Below are 24485 nucleotides of genomic sequence, written 5' to 3' on the forward strand. Positions count from 1 at the left end.
CAAAGAATCCTAATTTGAAAGCATAATATAGCTTTCATAAATCAGGAAGGCCCTCGTAAGAGCGTCTGCCTGCCTAAGTTTTGGCAGGGCCCTTTGAAAGGCTTGCAGTAGAATATACCTATCTACTGCTGGGTCGAGGGAGATTTCAATAAGGCATTTTAAAGTAGAGGAGAAAACATCCTCAGAGTCTCCACTTTCTACTTGCGTAACCGGAGTGGCTACTTGTGGCACATCCGCCGTAGCCGCCGGATTTGGACCCTTGTTTTGGGGTCGGGGCTCCGTAGGTCGTTTACCTAGGGTCGCTGCATAAGACAACGAGTTTGTGCTTGGTAGGGCAGTCTCAGGGGCTTGTTGTACCGCTTTTGCTGTTGGTTTCGTGGTTCCCTGGGGGGGGGGCTGCAGGTGCAGCTGCCCTAGGAGCTTGTTTTTTAGTGCTCTTTTTGTTGTTTCCTGGGTAACGAGGACAAGACTTAAATGATGCTGGAAGAGAGCCTCCACAGTTGCAACAGCAAGTAGGTTGATTGTCACTTAAAGTGCAATCTTTTGCCCAGAGCGGGCCAGCGCATCCAACACAACGAATGTTAAGGGTGCAAATTTCTGAAGAATGAAAAAATCCTTGGCACCTAAAGCACTGAGTGGTCCTTTATGGCCTTTGTAAGCCTCAGACTTGACCCTAGCGCCCCACATATCGGTAACGCTATACAGTTGGTCAATGAAGGGATGAGGTCGAACTTGTTATATAAACAAGTGGCATAGGGTGTCTAGTGCGCGGTTTAGTCAACCACGCGCACCTATGCACTTGAAAAACACCAGGATTCCACTTCATTTTTTACGACCTCGAGCTCAGTTTCTTTAGGGAAAAGTTCAGTTTCTTTAGGGAAATCGTTAAAAAGACTACTTACTTAAGTGAAAAAAGCATTAGAATTTTACTTTCAACTTAAACCAGGAACAACCGAAACCAGAGCAATACCAATACTCGCCACCACACCATACAACCACGTTCGGAAACAAACTAGAATGCTAGATTGGTATGCCGCACTGAAAGTATGTTAAGACGCAGATTTCTGAAAAATGTGTCTGCGCAACGGGGCGGACATTTAGCATATTTACTGTTTGACGTCGGACATGTAGACACTTCGTGAGAAACATCGATTATCATTTAAGAGCATTTCGATTCATTATCGATATAGAATTTCCGGATAAATTGTTAGTTTCTGAATATGGCGGATCAAGATCAGGTAAGCAGGCTTTTTAAGTTCTTGTTATGTCTGAGATTTAGCTATTATTAATTTTCGAATGGAAAAATGCGTCGAGAGAAACGGAAGTTGGAAAAGATGTGCTATGATGATGTTATATTAGCGCCTGATGAAAATTTCCATTCAACATTTTAATGCTTAAAATAACGTTCACTGTTATGATACCGCTGTTATTGACTGGGAGTGAATTCCCCCCTTCGGCAAAATCGTCATAAGGATAGAATTTTAGTGTTTGTTGGATATGTATGGAAGTATGTGTTATTTATCTGTTATCGAACTTTCTAATTCATTTATTATGTGTTATAGATTTTCGTCCGTCCGCTGTTGCATATATTAATTATCCTTAAGTTGCACATCAGGGATTCGTCAGTTTTTTTTTTTTTTTTTTTTTTTTAATTTGGTTTTTATTTTTGCAGATTTTTAGTTTTTCATCTTTGTACATTAAATCATAAACGACTTTGTGAAAATACATATGCGCATGTGTGTTTATGAATGTGCTATGCATAAAGAGAGAACAAATGAAGGAATTAAAGGCACCTTTCTAGTGTGGTAGATGAGGCTGCTGCTTGTTAAAGGGATGAATATAAATAACGTAACTGTATGCACTTGTATGTGTATGAAATAATAATGTATAGAATTTCTCTAACGCTGAATTATTCCAACATACACACAGATACATTCGTCAGAGTGTAGCCTGTACGGATGTACGTTTTCTGTGGACAATTTTAGCAATTTATGATCTGTGTTATCAGTGTGAAATGATAGATTTTAAGTTGCTTAGATTTTTAGTGTATACTGTTAATATTCATGGATTTAAATTTATATATTAAATGCTGGTAAACTTATTTTGACATTTAAAATGTTACGTTTTTATGTGAAGCATTTCTAATTTAAAATTAGAAATTATTTTTTGAATAAATTGTTTAGTATTAGATATGTTTTTTTCTTTTTGGCACATTTATTACTATAAACATGCTTTATTTTTATTTGGCACTTCTTAAAGTATGTTTTCAAAATTTTAACTATCTGGGAATTGTCAATAAAGCTAAATTACATATGTAATATTTGTCACTGCTTGAATGACAATTTTTTAATAAGTTTGTTTGAATGTGTATTTTTTTATAGTAGGTACTTAAAAATAGTCGTCTAATTTTTATATGATCACAGTCATTCCAAGGTGTGTAAATTTTGTTATAAAAATTAGTATTTTAGAGGATATTTGTATAGGAAGGGGTATTAGAACTACTCTTATATATGCCCTCGCTTGGTGACAAATTTGTTGCCAAATACTTTTGGTGAGAAACTCCATGGTGCCATATTACTATTTAAATTTTTTGTCTACATTTCGAACTTTAAGCCTAAAATGTCTCCAAAAACGCGGTTTTCGCGCACGCAAAAAGAACATTTTGAACACACAATTTAAGCTAAAAATCCGAAGCAAAAACAAAAAATTTAGATAGCAAAAACGTAAAGTTTCTAACCAAAAATATTTGACAAGAATCCATGTACACAGTGATATGTTTTAACTTTAAAAAAATCTACGAATTGCACAATCTAAGCAACGAACAAATCTACATACTACGCACACCTCGCTTTAATAAATTAACGTAATAACAACAAATTTCAAAGAATACCATGTACGCAGCATTCTGTTTAAACTTAAACACTTACGAATTCCACAATCTAGGCATTGCGCACAAATCAACAAAATAAATTAAAATAACTAAAATTACAAACAATTCAGAAAACAACAATAACAACAGAAATTCATAGTAAAAAAACAATGCACATAACATTCTACAAAATTAAATGCACTTACCATAATACATTCATTAATAACATTTTGCCAGTCACACAACGTCTGTGAACAAAAAGGCACAATTTTGCTATATCACGTCTTTCTGCGATTCAAAATTTCGAACGTAACGATAAAAACTTCTTCCAAAGTTAAATTACTACACAAAAACCAAGCTCCAAATCTTAAACTCTGCTGACAGCCACATACTTTACCAGCAAGTATTTGACTGCAAATTCACGCAAGAACTATCAGAATTGCCCTTCTTCGTCCGACTTCTCATAGCAGCTCCACAGTTCGGACTCTGTTTTAAAAGTCTCACAGAAATTTCAAAAATACACTTCGATCCTCATAAACACACCCGTTAACAACTCCAACATCATACCTTTTAATACTAAATTTACTTTCCACACAATCTAATATATGTGACTGAAATCTTGCCACCACGTCTATCATTGCAACATAGGCCATTTCAAAACACACACAGCATGAACCAATTAGCAATTAAACCACTGCAGCAAAAGAGTTAAGTTTCAACGTCAGAAGGGTTGCCATACAAACAAGATCGTCCCCAAAACCACCGCAAATGTGCCAAAAACCAGCACAGAACATATATCACCACGTTTGGTGATCTTGGGGAGAATATAAAAGTAGAGCCGGCGTATTTTCAAAATTCTGTTTATACATTTCTTTTAGAAAATATGTAAACATATACACTTTTCTTTAAACATTGGGTAAAATCCTAAGAGAGCTCACTCCCTTGGCGACAAACTGGGAAAGTTCAGAATCACCCACTGGTTTGCGCGTTTCTTACAATTGCTAACTTGAAAATGACAAGTAAAAAAATTGCACAAACTCTGTATCCATGTACACATCGACCTATTTTCACTTAAAAAAACATAACAGAGGCATTGCACACTCCCTTGACTTTGTTCATGTATACATCGATACGAGCCATATAAGTGGGCACGCCAAGGATGGGGGGTTAATCTTTGGATTATGGTAACTTGATGATTTTTTGGCGACCAACCCAGCTACAGCAACCTGCTCGTTTTTGTTTGGACGCCATTTTGTTTTCACGAAGTAAAGGCATGTTTTTTTTTTACTCAACATTTTTTTCCAACAATCTGCTAGCCGAATTATGCTTACGCTAGAACTTTTATGGAACAAAAGTGCTTAATAATGAGGAAGATTAGGTGAGAAATTGGGAGAAAGTGCAGAATCGCCCACTGCTTGTCGCGTTTTTAAGAATTGCATATACACGGTATCCTCCATGTATACATCGACCTATTTTCACTTAAAAGAACATCCCAGAATTGCACAAAAATGGCATTGCGCACACTCTTGACTTTATCCATGTACACTGCTAAAGTCCTAGCTATAACTTTTATCGCCTTACCAAAATGTCGCCAAACTACCTGTTACCATATTCCAAAGATTAGCCAGTGTGGGCTCTGCTAGGATCCAACCAAACATTGCACTTGGAAAGTATATGCTGTGTTCCTAAAGGGCAATTCAGGTTATGATATAATCGAGTTTTTGGCTAATCTTTGGAATACGGTAACAGGTAGTTTGGCGGCGTTTTGGTAAGGCGATAAAGGTTACTAGATAGGACTTTAGCAGTGTACATGGATAAAAGTCAAAAGTGTGCGCAGTGCCATTTTTGTGCAATTCTGGGATGTTTTTTTAAGTGAAAATAGGTCGACGTGTACATGGATGCCATGTATGTGCAATTCTTAATAACGCGGCAAGCAGTTTGCGATTCTTCACTTTCTCCCAATTTCGCACCTAATCTTCGTCATGATTAAGCACATTTGTTACATAAAAGTTCTAGCATAAGCGTAATTCGGCTAGCAGATTGTTGGAAAAAAATGTTGAGTATAAAAAAAAAAAAAAAAAAAAAAAATATGCCTTTACTTCGTGAAAACTGATGCTAAAGCAAAGTTTAAAGAAATTAAACATTTAGCAGTAGTAGCAATGAAAGCTCCCTGAGATATGTTGTGCAGACATTGAAAACAATAAAAGATTTTGAACTTAACCAATTTATTAACAATATAATAAAGAATAAAAACACACAAAAAAAAAATAAATGTCAACAATATTAGAGTATTAGGAAAAATATAATATAATCATCATTCATCAAATATTTTTATCTGGTCTCCAAAACACTGGCATTCTATACAAACAAAAAATGTCCTAAACAGTGACTATGCGGCCTAAAAATAAAGCTGGCTACCCATTCAATAAGTCCATAATCAATGGTCAAGAAAAACACCTGAAAATTTAAATGAAGTTCTTGAAAACACTTAAAACCGGCCTAACTCCATTTGCACAAGGAATCGCCGTTCACGTATTTTTAATTCCGCCTTCATTGAAGAACATGGATGCCACCCACGGCAGTCACTCGAATGGTAGCCTCTGGAACCAAAGAACTTTATTCTGGAACCATCATCTCGCAAACCGGAATCAAGGCATTTTTATTCACCGGACTGCATGCATCCTTTTGAAGGGGCTGGAAACTGCTCACTCACTTGCCGGAAAACCAGGAACTAGAAGGGTTGAGCCAGAGCGACCCGAGATACTTATAGCAGAAATAGGAATGACGTCATCTCACGGCAACCAATCAGCTATCGGCACGAATCGGCTTTTCAGATGACGTAACATCATGTTTCGTTTTTGCATCTCAATTAGGTTGAAACAGTCCATTCTCAATGCAAACAGTGGCAGCAAGAAAAAGAAGTAGAAGTAACTACTATATTATATTAAAATAAGGACTAAACTAAATAAACATTTCAAGGAGGAGAGATGATGCAGTAAAAGGTTTAAAAATAAGCTATATTTTCCAACAAAAACAAAATGGCGTCCAAACAAAAACTAGCAGGTTGCTGTTGCAGGGTTGGTCACCAAAAAAATCTCCAAGTTACCATAATCCAAAGATTAGCCGAGTTTTCTTTGAAATTTCGTAGGTGTCTTGATTTACACATCTCTCATGCAAAATTACAGGTAAAGTGCAGAATTACCCACTGCTTGGCGCGTTTTTAAGAATTGCACAACTCGGTATCCATGTACACATCGACCTAGTTTCACTTTAAAAAACATCAGACAATTGGGCAAATTTGGCATTGCGCACTCCCTTGACTTTGTCCATGTACACATTGATGTATTTTCACTTAAAAAGGTCAAAGGAAATTGACAAAAATCCAATTCTTCTTAATCTTTTAAAAAGCGCCAAATTAGTGGGTGAGTCTGCACTTGACCTCAGAATTGCTAGCAGATTTAATTAGGTACATCCTGATGCAAATCTATGACATCTGATGACAGTAAGAAATGGTAATCCACTTGCTGCAAACCATTTGCCGACTCATATTCCTACCAGTTTCGTATCTTTTGAAGATCATCATGCATTCTCTTTGATTAATTCTGTAGGCAGACATAATTTCTTGTTTAGTTACATTGTTGAAGTCCTGTAACTGTTGTGTCGAAAATTCCAACTAACTTGTCAATCGAAATTTTTTTTGTTTTCAGTAACTTCTCTGTCACTATCTTCACTATCGGTAGCAGTATTTTCTGGATCTAGAACCATACTACAGATTTTACCATTCATTAATTGATTGATTGTTGAGAAGCATTGTCATCACAATGAAAAACTTCTTTTATATCATCTTCATTTATTACCACTTCTCCACATTTCTTTACAAAATCCATTAATTGAGAAATTTTATCTTTGTTTTGTGATATCTGAAAACCTTTAAAATTCGTGGCTATCATCATCAAATTTAGCTATCGTTCACTATACATATTTGGCTATGCATCATGAGCTTGGCGACTAACAACAAGTTGTTCCATTAAATTTTATATTCGCATTGAGACAATTAAGCCTGAATTGTATTAGTTTAGTTATTTATTATACTTATGTCTATTTCTGGCTCATGCTTAAGGCTTATCAGAGTTCTGAATAAATAAATTCCCTCATATATTTAAGCCTTTTTGAGGGCCTGCACTAGATATCTTACCGCCTGATGCGGTCTCTGTGGGTCTTAAATTCTGCAACCCTGTGCGGCCATACTAGCTCTGGCACTGGTTCTGGGTTTATGTGAATAACAAATCAGTTATTCTTAATTCAAATAGCCCTAAATGTAATCTTTGGGTTTATGAGTATCATCGACAAAATCCGTTTTTAGCATATGGAAAGAAATTTTTGTTAAATTTTTCCTCTTCAACATTTTTTAGCACATTTAACTTAAATCTGTAATCATCACTAAGCATAATGTCAACATAAAAGGATTATCAGAAAGTACTGTAATATAAGAATGAAAAGAAAATAAAGTTTTGGTATATAAGTAATAAAGAGGTCTAGTTCACTATTTAAAAAGATCATTTTGACAAAAAGGGAAAATGGAGTCTAAACATCAAAGTATTTTGCTTATTGTAATAAGCATGATGTCAGTCAGGCGGTAGGCATTTTGCCACTTGAAGAAATCTTTGTGAATCCTAAATTTTGCTGCCAGTTGCTTCTCATAAATAAATAAATAAATAAATTAAAAAAAAAAAAATCCTTAAATTTTGCTGCTCAGGTTTTCTCTAAATTCTAAAATTTTTGCCTCCCTTTAATTGTAACCGGTTGCTGAGGTATCTGTGGTGGTCAGATGCAGTGGATAGATAATTTTGTTTTAAATAACTATGTAAGCCACAAGCCTAAATGAACTTATATTATATCACCTTGACATTATCCAAATCATCCATATGCATGTAATTAAATGAGATCATGCTGAATATATGTAAATAAATCAGACATTTTTTCTTTATGTTCCCATATTACTTATGATTCTATGTTGTTAATTTTTAAAATTATAAAATCTTGAAATTGGGATTCTTTCCTGAATGACAGTATATTTTTTATATGTTATATGATGCTAGTTGCTGAACGTGGTGCGTTAATGATTTCTTGTAAATATTGGGATACCGTATTTGACGGCATATAAGACGCACTGGCATATAAGATGCACCCTTATTTAGAATTGCACACACAAGGAAAAAAAGCTTTAATAGTCTGCACTTTACCACAATAACTTAAAATGTGGTTTCTTTCTCTTTCATCCATATTTCCTATTTGACCGAGCTCAAAAGAAGTTTTCTTGCGTGCATTTATAACAAACATATGAAATGCTAGTATTTTTTCTTCATAATTTGCTGGCATTTTCTGTGCAATACAGTCAAAAGTTGTTAATCGGGACTTCGGCGATTCCGGATTATAGGTCATCAATTTAAATCTGATAAGATGGCATGCAGAAATTATAAAATTAAAAATATGAAACCGTAATTCATAAAATAAAGAACAATTATGATCTAAAGGGTATCAAAATTTACAAAAAGAAAAAGCTTAATATTTATTTGTTTACTTTATTAAACATTTCTTTCAATGTAAGTTGTTTAAGTTGCTTCATTTTTTATGTGATAATACATTCTCTTTAATTCTATAAACAGACATAATTTCTTGTTCAGTTACAAAGTTCCGCTGTTAAAGTCCTATAATTGCTGTGTCGAGAATGCCGACTAATTTGTCAATCGAAATTTTTTTGTTTTCAATAACCTCTGTCACTTTCTTTGCTTTCGGAAGCGAATTATAATGACGAGGAATTTGATTTAAATCATATCAAAGACGGAGTACATCGAGATGAAATACTACATTTAGTAAGGAATTATAAGCCAAATAAAATAAAAACATCTGCCCTGAAGATAAGGATAGTGCTGACAGATCAACTTCCAATTCATTGCGCGCCGCGACGTTAAAGATAAACAAAAGATATGCCCTTATCCATTTTTTGCAGCAATTTCACTTTTTGTTTAATGGACTTATCCTTTCATTTTGTAGATCCTTTACATATTAGTAAATATATATCAGAAATTCTATTTGACATAATCGTAAGTTCAAGCTTACTTTTATAAAATTGCTCTAACAGTCTGCAAAAAATAATAAGCCGAATCCAATTCGAAGATTAACGAACAACGCAATCTGCAACATTAACTGAATTAGATAACTTTAACTTAGCTTATCCGTCCATTGTACATTAAACACGCGTTCGTAAACGTATTCCGTGCACGCACACACGCATATTCGCAGCCGTAAAGGTCTTACGTGCATGCATCAGTGCGACGGCATTTTTCGGTGGGTGGTGGATAATTATCATAAAAAGCGCACTACAAAAAAGGGAGAAAGAGGCCACGTAAAAAAAAGGGGAGAAATCTTTCGTTAAACGTCAAATTGGGGGGACGAAGGAACGCGACGCATGCGCAGAAAGTTTGTAGCTTTGAGGTCCGGATTATAGATCATTCCGGATTATGGGTGTCCGAATTAACGACTTTTGACTGTAGTTGTTTTTGTGCGCATTGATAAGCCTTGCCTTTTCATGAACCTGTAGCACCAGCCCTCAGAACCTGAAAAACTCTGATTCCCATGTTTTTCTGCAAATCCTTTGGCCTCATTGATTATTATTTTGGTTGAAACACTTATCCCAGATTTCCTCTTATCTATCACCCACATTTTTAGGGCATTTTCAAGTTCAGGCCAAGATGGAGCTGGGCATCGAAGGTTATGTTTTTGTTTTTTAATAGTCTTCAGTTGATCTTCCTGCAGTCACCAAGTACGTATCATTTCTTCGGTGGGTGGTGGATAATTATTATAAAAAGCGCACTACAAAAAAGGGAGAAAGAGGCCACGTAAAAAAAGGGGAGAAATCTTTCGTTAAACGTCAAATTGGGGGGACGAAGGAATATGACTTCTTCCGAAGCAAATTTCCTGCTGCTGCCAATAATTAAAAGTCCGTTCAAATTTACAATTTTTTAATTTTATGCCCTCCATTCATTTCATTTACTTATTTTAATAAAAGCAAGTGAATTGTTCATTTCTATTACCGTATTTGACGGCATATAATATCTTCCTGCAGTCGTCAAGTACATATCATTTTTTCGGTAGGTGGTGGACCGAAATGCCTTGCTGCTGCTCTGTTTCCACGCACTTTGGCTTAGTTTAACACTCCTAGTTTATACTGAATTGTATAGCTTAATCTCTTGTTTCCTGTAGTCATATTTTCCAGGATATTTTTTTTAAACAAATAGTTTTAAGCACCGATACCAACACATTTATACAGAGTAGCACCAATATCGACACGTGTGTCGGCTGAGTCAAAGAAAGTCTATGTAAAGAAGGAAAGGCCCCATAGACGTAATGTGATCGTCGAACCTGTTCGAACTTCGACATCAGCTTCAAGCTTTGGCACTTTTTGGCGACAGATATTTCACGCATGCGTAAAATAATTATGGCAGATGTAGAAAAAGTTATGTGTGTCTAGACCTTTATCTGGACTAAAAATAACATTCAGTATTGAAAGTTAACCTGTGTCCTTCACGTATAAGACGCAGGTAACTTTTTTGAGACCAAATTTAGGAAAAAAGTGCTTCTTATATGCCGTCAAGTACAGTAATTATCAATACTTATGCAGAGTTCCCAACTCTCTCGATTTCTGACCATTCTCCTCCCAGCCCAATTTTTAGCATATTTCTCCCAAATTTATCTTAAATTTCTCCTGATTTTTATGTAACTTGGCTGAATGTTTCATCATTTGTCCCCCCAAAACTGATTTTTGGCATCTGATAGTACTTTTTTTTCCCTCTAGATGCATGTAAAAAAACAGTCATTTCTCACTGAGATATGGTGCATTTCTGTTTTGTGTATGAGAGTCTGAAACACGTTGGAATGATGTGTAAACCTCCATGTATGCTTTGATTCTTTTTCTGTGTGTTATGTAAGTTTTGCAGGGCTGTAAATTTATTTATAAGCTGTTTTAAATGGTCAAGAACTTTTTGAATTTTCCAGAGTCTGTTGTAATTCATAATTTTATCCATCTATAATTTTATCATTTTTTTAATATCTTATAGGGGACCAATAATTCTGAATACTATCTTTTTCAATATGTCCTATGAGTAGGATTAATCCAAAAAATTTCTGAAGTTTATCAGATGTAACTGCCGTCCAGTAGCTTTCATGTTTTCTTTTTCTGCTTATATCTGGACGTAACTCTTAAGATTTGAGAAGCATATCGATTAGTTTCTCGTGTTAAAATTTTAAATAATTAATCTGAAACGTATAATTTTAAAAAAATCAACAGCAAGATGAGTTACCGAAAATTCAGTCTTTATACCAGGATTACCAGTAAAGGTCAGTATGTTAGCTTTGTCATGCTCATTTGGCTGTCTTTATTCAAATAAATTATTAGCGTTGCTTTTGAAGTCACCAGCAGCTTTATCTTCATTAAAAGATTGATTAAAACATATTTCTTCTGTGTCTGAACAGTCCAAATCTGTGTCAGCAAAAGTTTCCTCTTCTAAATTTCATAGGAACTTATTAATTTTGTCTTGACTGAGATCTTTGAAATGATGTGCCATTCATTATAAGAACTGAATAAGTTGCATTGAAACAAGTTGCATTGAAATCACGAAAAAAGCTGTAATGTTTGAAAGAGAGATAATATCTATTTTAGTTTCAAATATATTGGCGAGAGACGGAACCTCTGGTCTTCATCAAAACATAGCCAACCAAATAAGAAACTGGAAACAATACAATACCTAGCCAGGAACTGCTCTGAACAGCGAAACTGGACTACTCAGAGCTTCCAGAGATAGGCAAGTGAGTACTCTGAAAGGGGGACAGAAACGTTGGTACGACACTTGTACCACAGCCAGCTTAAAAGCAAGTAAATTTCGCGGTATAACACTAGTACCGCCCACTTTAGAAAGTTAAGTTATAAAATACCTTAAGTAAATGGAGATGTAGTTATTGCTTCCATTGTAAAAATTAGTTGTGAGAAAAACTGAGAAATATCTGCTCCTGTGAGAAATTTAATGGGCAAGTCTCAAAATAATACCACAAAATATAAGCATAAATCTCTCCCAAAATAAAAATATTGCTTGACAAGGAACACATTTTCCGATTATTGCAAGTTTATCTTAGGAAGAACGAATATTTAAGTTTTTGTCTTCCAGACCTTAACAAAGTTTTTTCTTTTTTTGTATGCTCCAGTTTGCATTCCACAGTGCAAAATTATATTAATTCATGTTTGACAATCGATGATTAGAGAAACTGATTAGAATAGTCTTCTGTTATTAGAAGGTGCAAGTAATAAGACTTTTTTTTTATATGTACTTTTGCATTTAAGAAATGATAACTGAACTTTAAGATATTAATTAGTTACAATTTAAAGTTAATTCATTATTGAAAATATTTTTCTTTCTACATACTTTTCTCATTTAAAAAATCTTTTTGTCATCGAAAAAATTCTCCAGATGTAAAAAAAATCTGATTTTTGAATATCACAGGTTGGCAAGTATGCTTACGTATTGTCCTCTCGAAACTGTTATAAAGTAGCATGATTTAAAGCAGGGCTCTCTAAGAACACATTCTAGAATATCTGTTGGACTATGGGCATCGTTTACTTTTTCAAGATGAATATTTAGTTGGATAGAATTAATAATAAATGCACATAAAAAAAAATAAAAAAAAGAGATTGGTTGCATTTCACTTTGTGCTGGTATCTGTGTTGGACACAATTTCTATTTCATTAAAAATGAGAAAATTTTGTATAGAATTTTATTGAAAAGTAAAAATTTTTTATTGTAATTGCACAGGGGCGAGCACTTGTGATGCGCCTTGGAGTTCGGGCAACGCAAATGCACCAATTTTGGAATGTCTGACCTGAGTTCGGGCAAGAGAAAAATCAGGTGTTTCAATTCTGTGAAGCCCAAACTCAGTTCGTCCAATGCATAATATATAATTTACCATTTTCTGAATATATGATACTTTCCTGTGAAAATTTCTGTCAGTTTTGCACCATTTGTTTGATTTTTGTAATTTTGCAGTTTTCCCCAAATTTCTTTCAAACCATGTTATGTTCGCAATGTTGGAATCAGACGATGATGAAGAATACTTGTTAAGCTCTTCATTCTCAGATACCAGCATTTTAACAGAATGGTGTGACTTTTTTGAAAGTGATGACAAAATGGAAACTCATGCCGAACCTGGATGCCGCTATGTTTGAAAAACCTTCCTCCAGCCCCACCAAAGTTCCCATTCCAAAACCACAAATGGGTGCAACATTTGACACTTCTACTTTTACTCGAGAAAAACAGTATTTGAAGCTATTTTTCAATGACAATTTGATTCGCACCATTACAGAAGAGACTAATAGATATGCATAACAATGCATTGAAGGGCAACATCTGTAGCCAAAAAGCCAATAAAAGGTGGCTGACAATGGCAATGAAATGAATGACAATGAAATGAAAATATTTATGTTGCTCCCATGTTTTACAGGGTATTATTCAGAAGCCCGATGTCTCAATGTTTTAGTCAGAGAAGACATGTTTTGAAACTCCATTCTTTCACAAAGTTCCTGTTTAATTTCAAAATTTGAACTTGTCCTATGACAGATTTCAAATGATAAGAAAATATTTACATTTTGTGAACAATGAAGAAGTCGACCTTGAAACACACCCTAAAGCAAAACTGCAGAAAATTTGGCCCATTTTTTAGTTTCTCAATGGCAAATTTTGTTCACTTTACATCCCTGATCTTGATGTCACTGTTGATGAAAGCCCGATGCTATATAAGGGTAGTGTTCCGTACTTGTAACTTTATCGTTTGGCTGATGGAGTACATTCCGGCCTTATTTTTGTTATTGTTCATTTATTATGTTAATCTGTTAAATCTGGCAACAAGAAATTAATGTAAAGTTTGGTCTCTGACAATTGGCAACTGATGTATTCCACTATGCAGAACACTTACTCGCAAAATGTATTTGTTGTAATAACTGTTTCTGTTTTTGTTCAGAATAAGTAAAAAAAAAAAAAAAAAAAAAAGATATCATTAATAACGCATCTTATTTCTTACTGCACTAAATGATGCACTGCACCTACGCACAGGTAGATTGGGATTGATCTAATATATGCTTCTAAAAAGATCTCAGTCTGGCATAAAAGCATTTATGCTATGTGAGAGTAAGTCTGGCTACATTTTTTCAAGCATCATCTACATGGGAAGGGGCACAAAGCTTACCAGCGAATATGTACATCTCAGCATGTCTGGTCAAGTAGTTATGTTATTGATGAAACATCTAAGGCAAAATGTGTTGTTTGGTCATAGATAATTATTACACTTCTCCACAGTTAGCTGATGATGAGTTTGTGCAACAGTATTTTACAGACATATATGGAACTGTATGGGCAATGAGGGAAAACTTACCACTCAATTTCAAAACAACAACAAAAAAAAAAAAAAAAAAAAAGGTAAAGAAAGAAAGGTGACATTCTGTCTTTCCAGCTTGGGAAAGTCACAGTCCTGAAATGGCACAACAAGAAAGAAATTTACCTGCTTTCTTTGGTCCATACTGCAGAAATGATCGAGATGGATGATTGGAAGAAGCAAAAGAAACTGAAACCTAAAGTAGTTGCTGACTATAACAACGCTATGGGAGGTGTTGATAAAGTTGGATCAATACCTTACAGGCTATCCCATTGCCAGAAAATGTGGAAAGAAAAAAATACTATGCAAAGATATTTTTCCATTTTCTGGATCAAGCACTTTGAAATTCCTTTATTTTTTATCAGTTGTCAAGCAGTGGGAAATGTAATATGGACTACATAATTTCAATTGTGGAATAAATCATTGAGGATAATAAACCATATGTTCAGCCGGCAGGACTGTGGCATCCTAAATTGAACTTCTTGCGACTTATGGGTCGACACGTTCCTGAACACATTCCACAAACGGAGAAAAAGACTACTTCAACCAGATGATGTTTCCTTTGTTGTCGTAAAACTGATAAAAAGACGAGAGGATATGATGTGAGACTCGAGTTTATTGTAAAGACTAATGTAGGCTTGTGTGCCGTGCCATGTTTTCGTATACTCTAAAGGATTTGTGAAATTCAAAGGAATCTGAGGGACATGAAATGCATGACAGTTGATATAAATAACAATATTGTTGTATTAATTTATTATATTTATCTTGAAAATTATATTATTTGATTTATTTTGCTATAATTTGAGCAAAAATTACTGTAATTTATTAATATTTCCAATATATGTGAAAATATTGAATATAATAGTTATTTTGTTTAAAATTTTGTTTTTTTAAAAAAGTAATCTATTAATCTATCTAATAATTATTTTGTTGATAATAACAAACAAAATTAAAGACAAGAAAAAATTTCCGTTTTTGGCACTTCTTTTTTTCAAATATGTTCCACAGGCAAGGGGTTAAATGATCTGCGGGCACCATGGTGCCATAGGGTTGGGAACTCCTGATTTAAAGTGTGGGGTACTAACACACTGATAACATCTGCATTTTTGTTTGGTGTAACCTGATTGATTCTCGATTAGCCTTTTGTTTTTATGAGCTAGTATATAAATTAACTTTTATTGTTTTTTTTGTACTTTTATTTTGAAGAAAAGGGGGGGGGTTAAATTGCATATTTGCCTATGCGTGACAAGAATCCAATGCCAAGATAAAATGCTATGTTGCCGAGGAAGGCAGCTCAGAATTTTATGAAAATATATTTTATCTGGGAACCCACTAAATGCATGAATGATTTTGGAATTCCAGAGGATAGTTTTGTGATTTTTGCTTGCGATTAGTGTTTTTTCCTTGTATAGAATCACAATGCAGCTGTGGATTTTCCTACAGTACTGTTCTGTTATCAGACCATATTCAGAAATGTATGAATGTATGCACGTGTGTATGTATGTATGTATGTGTGTCTATGTGTATATATATACACACATACATCCATCCGTAGATTACATGTGTACATACGTTTCTGGATCTGGTCCCGATAACAGAACAGTGCCATTAATTTCCGAAAGACTACATGCCGCACTCGAGAATAATAGCGGGAAAAAAACTAAAATTAAGCAGAAATAGTGCATCAGCATAAACACTGCAATAAATTAAATTGTGCATGACATTGTTGTGGACCTTATAGACGCAAAAGCTTGACCTATGTCCTGATATATGACATAACATTTAAGAAAAATGCAAGAAATGAAACCATAACTCAGAAGTAAATTATAGGTAAGAAATTTTGAAAATATACTTATGTTAATGAATATACTTATATTTACCCACTAAAGAAGTCCATATTTCTAAAACTCATATTATGAAAAATATCTCAACAATGAGATATTTAATTTGGATGACAGAAAGAAATTTTAAATTTTACTTACAAAAAGAATTAAAGCAAACTACATCATATGAAGCCATCAAAACCTGATTCTTCACTGCCTGAATTAAAAAGATTTATCAAATCCTGATCTATAAATAGTCCAAGTCTTCCAGATCATCACATTCATCCTCCTGGTTTACAGTCTCTTTTTCTGAGGATATAATTTCAGTTTCTTTGAACCTTGCTGTAATTTATGATGTTTTCACTGATTTCCATGCACTTCCTACCCACTTTGCAACTTCTTCATAAGATGCTGTATGCATTTTGCCACTTTGGGTACACATATGCAATCTTTCACTCATAAAACATACCCACTGCTTTCGGACTTCAGCTTTGAAGGATTTATTAACTGATAAGTGTAATGGTTGTAAGATTTTTGTCAAACCACCAGGAATTATTGCTAAGGTCGTAGACAGTTTTTCGTATCTGGTTTTCACTGACTCAAGTAAATGAGAATGCATGGAATCCATTCTCAACAACCCTTTTGGTTGCAAAAAAGATCCCTTTTGACACAACCAAACATTTTGTAGCCACTCGTGCACAATAGTTTCGCACATCTATCCATTCTCGTTTGCACAAATAATTACGTCATTAGGAAAATCTCCCTTTGGAATAGTTTTCCTTTTAAAAATGATCACCGGCTTTAGCTTGTCACCATTTGCGGCATAAGCTAACACATATGTAAATGACATTCTTTCATACCCTGTCGTGAGCACGGATACAGTTTTTGCACCAGTTTTCATCAACAGTTCTGTTTGCAGGAGAGTCAAAAGCTAGTGGCATTTTATCCATATTTATTACATGTGATGGAAGAAGTTTTTGTTTGTCAATATCTAACATGTAATTTAAGAAAGATGCTTTTTTATCCTGCCAGTCCATTAGTAATTATTTTTTCTTTTCATAAATCCGCTACACCAGCAAGGCACTCCTTTGAAATCGTTTATGTTCATATGTTTGCCATAAATTTTGCTTGTAAGCGAATGCTTGTAAGCCATTCTCTTTTCTCGTTGCTCCTTTATCCAGTTTGCAAGGTTGTCCTCTAGATTCGGCCACCTTACAGTACCACTTCTTTTGGCTTGTTTCTGTTGTGGCATATTTTCTGATCTGAAAGTTCTTTTTCAGTTCTCCAACGTCGAATGCATCTCTCGTCCACTTCAAACTGTCAAGCTGCTGATTTATTTCCAATTTGTTTAGCGCATGAAATTACATTGAACTTAAAACCAGTAGTATAGCTTCTGTGCCATTTAGGTGCCATTTTAAAAAATTTTCCGTTCCCTTCTTACTTAAAAACTATTCAAGAAAAGTCGATTTGTGCTGACTGTTACGTAGAACCAGGGCAAAAGTAGGCGGCGGAGACACATATTAACATAAGACCGCATTTTTTGATGGCACAACACAGAATCCGCAGAATGAACAATTTGTAATTATATGCTTACTCAGCTTCAGATTTTATGGACACTAAATAGCACCGGATTTGGCATGAGCATAAAATAAACATCGTTAACATACTGGGTCCTGATGGCCTTTTAGGACATCAAATACACTCTTTTGCAAAAAAAAAAAAAAAATCGAAGCACCAAGAAGGACTTTTGCGATCGTGATGAAATTTGGTATGCAAAAACATCTTGATGGAATATGCAAATGATCAGTTTCAAGGCAAATGAACAGGAATTGCGATCATAGTGTGCATTTGTAGTATGCAATCCGCAAAGTATAAAACCAGTAAAAGAGGCGGAAAATTTATCTTTATTTTTCTGCTGCCATTGTAATTTCATAAAGAAGCAATTAAAGATGCCATTACGTCGATATCGAAGACTTTACAGACAACTAAACGACTTCAAACGTGGTTGCAGTATACGGTTGCGTGAAGCTGGGTGGTCATACCGAGCAATAGGCCACCACCTGCAGTGTACAGACACTGCTGTGAAAAATATTGACAGCAATGTTGGGGTTACACTCGCAGAGGCCTTTAAGACATTTGCCTTTGACCCCACAACATCGGCGGAGTCGTCTGGAGTGGTGTCGCAGCCGCTTATCATGACTGGCATCGTATAGTGTTCAGCGATGAATCCCATTTCACTCTTGAAGCAGATGACCACCGTGTTAGTGTCTGGAGAGGATGGGGCCAGCGGTTCTAATCGGCTTTTTTTTTTACAAAGGCATACAGGGATAACACAGCAGGTCATCTTTAGTCATCCTCCATATATCTTTAACAGCTCAACGATATGTGGATACCATCCTGAGGTCGGTTGCATTACCCTTTGTGGCACGTCATCCTGGGGCCATTTTCCAACAAGATAATGCCAGGCCATGTACCGCTCGCATATTTATGGAATGTTTCTGTGTGGTTGATACTCTTCCTTGCCCAGCAAGGTCACCAGACTTTTCACCAATCGACCATGTCTGGGACATTGTAGGCTGCCAGATTCGGGCACCACAAAATACTGCAGGTCTGGAGCGACAACTGATTAATGTCTGACGGAATATGTCGCAGGATGACATTAGGAACCTTTAACCACTCCTTGCCTCGACAAATTCAAGCATGCATTGCCGCCAGGGGCGGTTCGAGCAACTACTAATTTGAACACTCAGTGGGTGTTGTGAGCCATAAATTGTGTTGTGAGCCAATAAAAATGTTGTGAGCCATACTCATTGTGAGCCATAAACAGGTACTATGACCTTGATTTTTTTCTTATTGTATTATCTGTGTATGAGCGATACACATATTCAGTTTCATCAAAAACAACCACTTCCTTCGTGGTGCTTCGATTTTTTTGCTAAAGAGTGTATTATAGCATTGTGTGAAATAAAATATACATACCTATGTAGTTTTACAAATCATTAAATATAACACTTATACAAACTGAGCATAGAGAATGAGCATTTGCCACATAAATCAGTAATGTAGAAATAATCTAAACTACAAAACTTAAATAAACTCATAATGAAGAAATTAATATATATAGTTCAGTTCTCAGACACTGGCAGTACCAGTTTGTGTATTGGTCTAATTAGTTCACCACTGGCAGTTTTTCTTTTACTCGAATCTTTTCCATTACTGCCCCGATAAACTTGTATAATTCGAGCCATTCTCCACTTCATCAGGAGGATCGTCAGGAAGTAGGTTGTACTCCTTAACCGTTTGACTGCTACTCGGCACAAAAGCGCTGCGGTCATTTGTCTCAAAAACCCCGAAGCAGCGCTTTTGCGCTGTGAGTTTCAGTGTGTCTTTGTTGCTCTGTGGGTGTGAATGTGCGTAGTCTGACATCACGCATACTTTGTAACACGAGTGCATTCTAAAATAACTAACTACGTCGCGGTTTTCGAGACAAATGAACGCAGTGCTTTTGTGCCGCGTAGCAGTCAAACAGCTAATCAACACTAAATCTTCAATTTTCGTGTTAGTCATGGGTTTCCTCCATTTATTTCTCAATTGTAACTGCATTAGATATTCTTCAGACCATATTTTCCTAAAGGCTTGCGAAAGCTGTGTCGTCAGCTTCCATTGCTCGCAGATAGTAATTTTTTCATCTATAACAATAGGTTCAGGAATTCGCTTTGTTTCAGTCCCAGTGATGAAGTTTGCTGGGGTGAGTGCGGCTAGATCATCAGGATCGTTGGATGCTGGAATGAGGGGTCGGGAATTCATCACTGCCTCTATTTTGGCAAGATATGTATTGAACTCCTCAATGGTTAATATCTGTGGGCCAATCACTCTCTTCATATGGAATTTCATGGTTTTTACTGCAGCATCCTAGAGGCCCCTTAAATGAGGGGCAGAAGGTGTATTAAGTTTCCACTTTAGAGCACCAATAAACCCCTTGGAACTCAAGTCACTAACAGCTTCCAGATGAACAGCTTTCGTGATGAAGCACACAAACATACATATATCTTTGTTAGTCATATTCCTCTGCCACGTTTGTGGCAAACTTGGAATGGTAATGGCTGGCAAAATTGGTCCAGGTCTTTGAAAAAGATGCAGGAAGGTACTCTTGAGTTGTAGTGACAGTTCCCCTTGATGACGAATGCAAATTATACAGTTTCTTATAATTTTACGAATTACTAATCCTGCTTCAATAATTTTGACGAAGGGCAGAATGTGTCAACTGGATATCTGAGTGTAGATAATTTTAATGATAATGATTTATAATTAAGTTCGTTACATGATTGCTTTTTGGTAGAATAATTGGATATTTAGTTTCTTGTAGCAAATTTGCATTTTTTAATCTTCTCCAAACTCTCACAAGTACATCTTCATCCAAAAAAGGGCTTAACTGATATAATTTATTTGAGACATTCAGGGAACTATGGCTTTCTAACTTAGCAATTTCATTGCAAAATTCAGAAATTTGAACTGCCTTAATTATAATTTTGTGAGCCTGATTAATTTCTCTTACTTCAGCGTAGGGGGTCAGAATGTTAGATTTTCTGGCATTACCAATAAACCTCAAATATCAAGCTACAATCCTAAGCAATCGATTCCACGAAGAAAGTTTATTCCACAATTCTTCAACTAAGCGTAACCTCATCACCATACTCTTAACTATAATCCCCTTTTCCTCCTTTTTCACAATAGCCTTATCTAGCTGACCCTTCAACTCTATAGGCCAACATTCCTTACTTTTGGGTAATCACTAAGGTCCATAAAATCACTTTTCACTTGAAATCAAACCTCCAACTGATGTACCCCTTGTCACTCAATCTGCCGGATAATCTTCAGACCTGCAGTGAAACCAACTTTTAGGATCTGTTTTTTTCCCTGTACTTCCAAAACACAATTAGTGACAAACTGTTTCCAACATTAGCACTTCCCTTAACCCAATATAAAGCTATTTCTGAGTTGGTCCAATATACATGGTTAGTAATCAGATTTCCAAAAAGACTGAAAATATATTTTCCAACTCAAGCACTGATTACAACTGCCATTAATTCTAAACAAGGCAATGTAATTTTCTTCAGAGGAGCAATTTTATTTTTAGACATAACCATACCTGCCAACTTTTACGAATTTTTCGTAATTTTTACGAAAATGCGTTTGTCTTTACGATTTTACGATCGTAATCCATTTTTTACGATTTTTTTCCTTTTTCAAGTGTTTATAGTGATTTTTGTCGAAATTTGAGAATTTTTCGCCAATTGCATCGTGTTTTACCGCCAACTACCGACTACTTCGAATCCAGTAAACTGCGGTTTCTCCCAACTCGCCGCTTAACCAGCCAATCCAATTCGCTGAACTTGTTTCTCCCACTTTTTTCTTTGTGGGCGCCAGATTATTTTTTTCGCGCTCGCTTCAGCAGGAAGGGAATTCCTCAGCTTGGACTCAGCGAGCGTGGATTGTAGCATTCTGTTTTTTTTTGTTTGTTTGTTTGTTTGCACGTGCTACGAATTTTCTTAATACGTCGTTGTTACGAAATGTCACTCATTTCAAATGAGTTCAAAAAAACCGTATTCTCAATATTTTCGGCCTGCCTACAAAGCCGAATTTCCAACAATTAAAGAATACTTCAAAGGAAATAACTGCATTTTGCAACGTGTGCGTGTGTGACTTCATAATAAGTCACGGTGGAAGAAGCGACATTGTGAAGCATGTTAAGTCTAAAAAGCATGAAGTTAATGCTTCGGCTTCGACAACGTCAAAGAAAGTGGATGATTTTTTTTTCAAATTTGGCTACGAATTCGGATGCCGATGTCATTTTGGCAGAGTGTTTGTTTACTGCATGCCTCATTGAACACAACGTGCCGCTAAGCGCTGCCGATCACGCCGGTCAAAACTATGTTTCGTTCTTCAATTTCCCCCAAAACTCTAGAAAACATTTTAATTGCTAAATGTTATGAGGAAACTAATTGTTATGACAGGAAATTTTCCAAAGAATTTTTGGCTAAAGCCAAAAAATGCACTCTAAATTCATTGCAATAATTTTTTTGTGTAACATTAAGTTCTTGTTTTATGTTTCCTAATAAATTTTTTAGTTACTACTTAATTGAGATTTACTAATGTAAGTACAATTTTCTTTTTTCTATTTGTATAAATTGTTATTTTTTTAATATCAAAGCATGATATTAATTCTTCGTGTTCTTCTGAATTTGGGAGAAATCTTCTGAATTTAGGGGAGAAATCTTCTGAATTTTTATCTTTAGAGGTTGGCAGGTATGACATAACAAATGACACCTTTATATTACCACAACTATCCTCATAACAAAAATAAGAATGGTTCCATACGCATTTGGAGATGCATCACAAAATACATGCAATTCAACTTTGGCAGCCTGACAATTCACATACCCTAACAAACATTGCCTTTGTAATTTTATTTGCCCTAACTCTTTTATTTCTAAACACCACATTAACCATTTTTCTATGAGATCACCTGGTAACTTTTTATCCCAACTTTTATATCTTTCTGCAAATTTCTTACAACAAATGTTTTATTCTGACCATGAACGGAGCTGAAATACCAAATGGGTCAAAAACCATGACAGCTACTTGCAGAACACCACGTTTATTACTCTTTACAGAACTCAATTTATCTAGCAGCAGTTTAAGATCAAAGAAAAGGATATCGTCCTCAGGAATCCAATTCACATCTTGCATATTCAGCTGACTTCTACTATTCTCAACATTAAAATTATTCAAACCCCATAATCTTTCCAATTCTTTGGATTCCAAAATTTTGCAACCAAATGGCAACCTATTCATATGCATAATTTTATATTCAGCATTTTCCTTATCAGAAAGCCAAAGAAATTTCAGAAATTTACGGTCTTCTTCAGCAGTTTGATCATTAAAAATGCTTTTTAGATATCCCCAATAAACGCAATTTTAAATTTAGACAAGTTTCTAAACAATCATTCAATGACATAGCTTTCGAACTGCAATTGTATACAACAGTGTGGTCCAACCTTTAGATACCCGAGGGCCAATCAAACGTAAGTATAAGAGAATGATGGCCAGAGACATTAAAGAAAGAAAATGAATTACATATAAATCACTAGTTTAATATATTTTTAGGAATGAAAGAAATTGTCATCTGATGGACAGCTTTGCCAATGTCAGCGGTTTTTCACTAAATCTGCTATTTTGTATTCTCTGCAGTGCAGGTTCGCCATCTAGTTCCCATCCTAGGAACTGTTTTACATTGCTTGTTTTTCGCAAATACAGGTTATTCTGTTTATTATTATTTAAAGCAGTAAGAAGGTTCTTTTGTTTTTCTAAATGTTTAACTAACATTTTTTTCTCCAGTAAGAAGGGCAAGTGCCAACAAAATGAATAAGAGAATCTTTGTGGTCCAACCCGTGGCCCTCACAGGTATACAACATGAACTTTTGTAGAATCTTTGTTTCTGTTTACACCTGCTCGATGTGGCATGGAATATTCATTACAATCCCTTCCACGTTCTTTGACAATTCCTTTATTCTCTTGGTAGCAAATTATTTGCTTGTGCTCATTCGCAATCCTCTTATTTTTTTTTCAAAACACATTCGCAAATCGCCATAACAATTTAGTTTAATATCGACCACCCATAAATCTCAGATAATTTTTGAATTGTTCTATCAAACACTTGTCAGTAGTAGATTAATTCATCCCTATCTCTTATGCCTAAGATTTCCAATTCCTATAACACTTGAACATCTGTTCGTGTACTCAAGTTAGAAGATACTATATTTATAGAACTAGATTTATTGCACATCTGCTGAATTCCCTGCAGAGTAAAACCAAAAATTGTCGGTATGTAGTTAAGAGTTTTACCAATTTTCTGAATCCCAGAACTCTCAATATTATTACAAAACATGTCTTCTCCAATTAATATGGGTACTAACTGATCATCATTTTTACCCTCATCAGCTAAAATAATACCCTGGCTTTTCAAAACACTTTGTATTTTATCATCTGAAATAGCAGTTGGTTTGGCTGTAATTGTATCAGTAATTAATGCCTCGATTTCAATAAATTTATCTGAACTGTACCTGCTCGTTAATTTTATTTTAACTACATCATATAATTTTCAGTTGCTTTTGATGAACCAGAAGAATAAACTGATAATTTTTCCATAAAAGGTTACCATGCTGTTTGGTATTCAATGCTGATATTTAGGAAAAAAATGTGTTTAGACATAGCTGCATAAATCATTTCTCAAGCTGCTGTGTATTGATGGTATGCTG

The 24485-nt window shown here is 35.2% G+C and overlaps 1 protein-coding gene across 6 annotated transcripts in view; it reads left to right on the plus strand.

The window, feature by feature from the left end:
* The window catches only part of LOC118185644 (uncharacterized), a 390931-nt gene that overhangs the window by 268094 nt on the left and 98352 nt on the right, over positions 1-24485 (plus strand). For 4 of the 6 annotated variants that reach the window (XM_085806962.1, XM_085806964.1, XM_085806966.1 and 1 more), the window contains exon 1: positions 1158-1238. The exons of 1 other annotated variant lie outside the window; for it this stretch is intronic. In XM_085806962.1, coding sequence (XP_085663088.1) covers positions 1221-1238 — 18 coding nt within the window. In that variant the 5' untranslated portion in view covers positions 1158-1220. Of the gene's footprint in view, positions 1-1157; positions 1239-1327; positions 1508-24485 lie in introns of those variants that run through there. One more of the 6 variants, XM_085806963.1, reaches the window with a different exon arrangement.

The sequence above is a fragment of the Stegodyphus dumicola genome, chromosome X1, assembly GCF_044657685.1.
Source record: "Stegodyphus dumicola isolate Sdum_Otavi_A_Nest chromosome X1, ASM4465768v1".
Lineage (NCBI taxonomy): Eukaryota > Metazoa > Arthropoda > Arachnida > Araneae > Eresidae > Stegodyphus > Stegodyphus dumicola.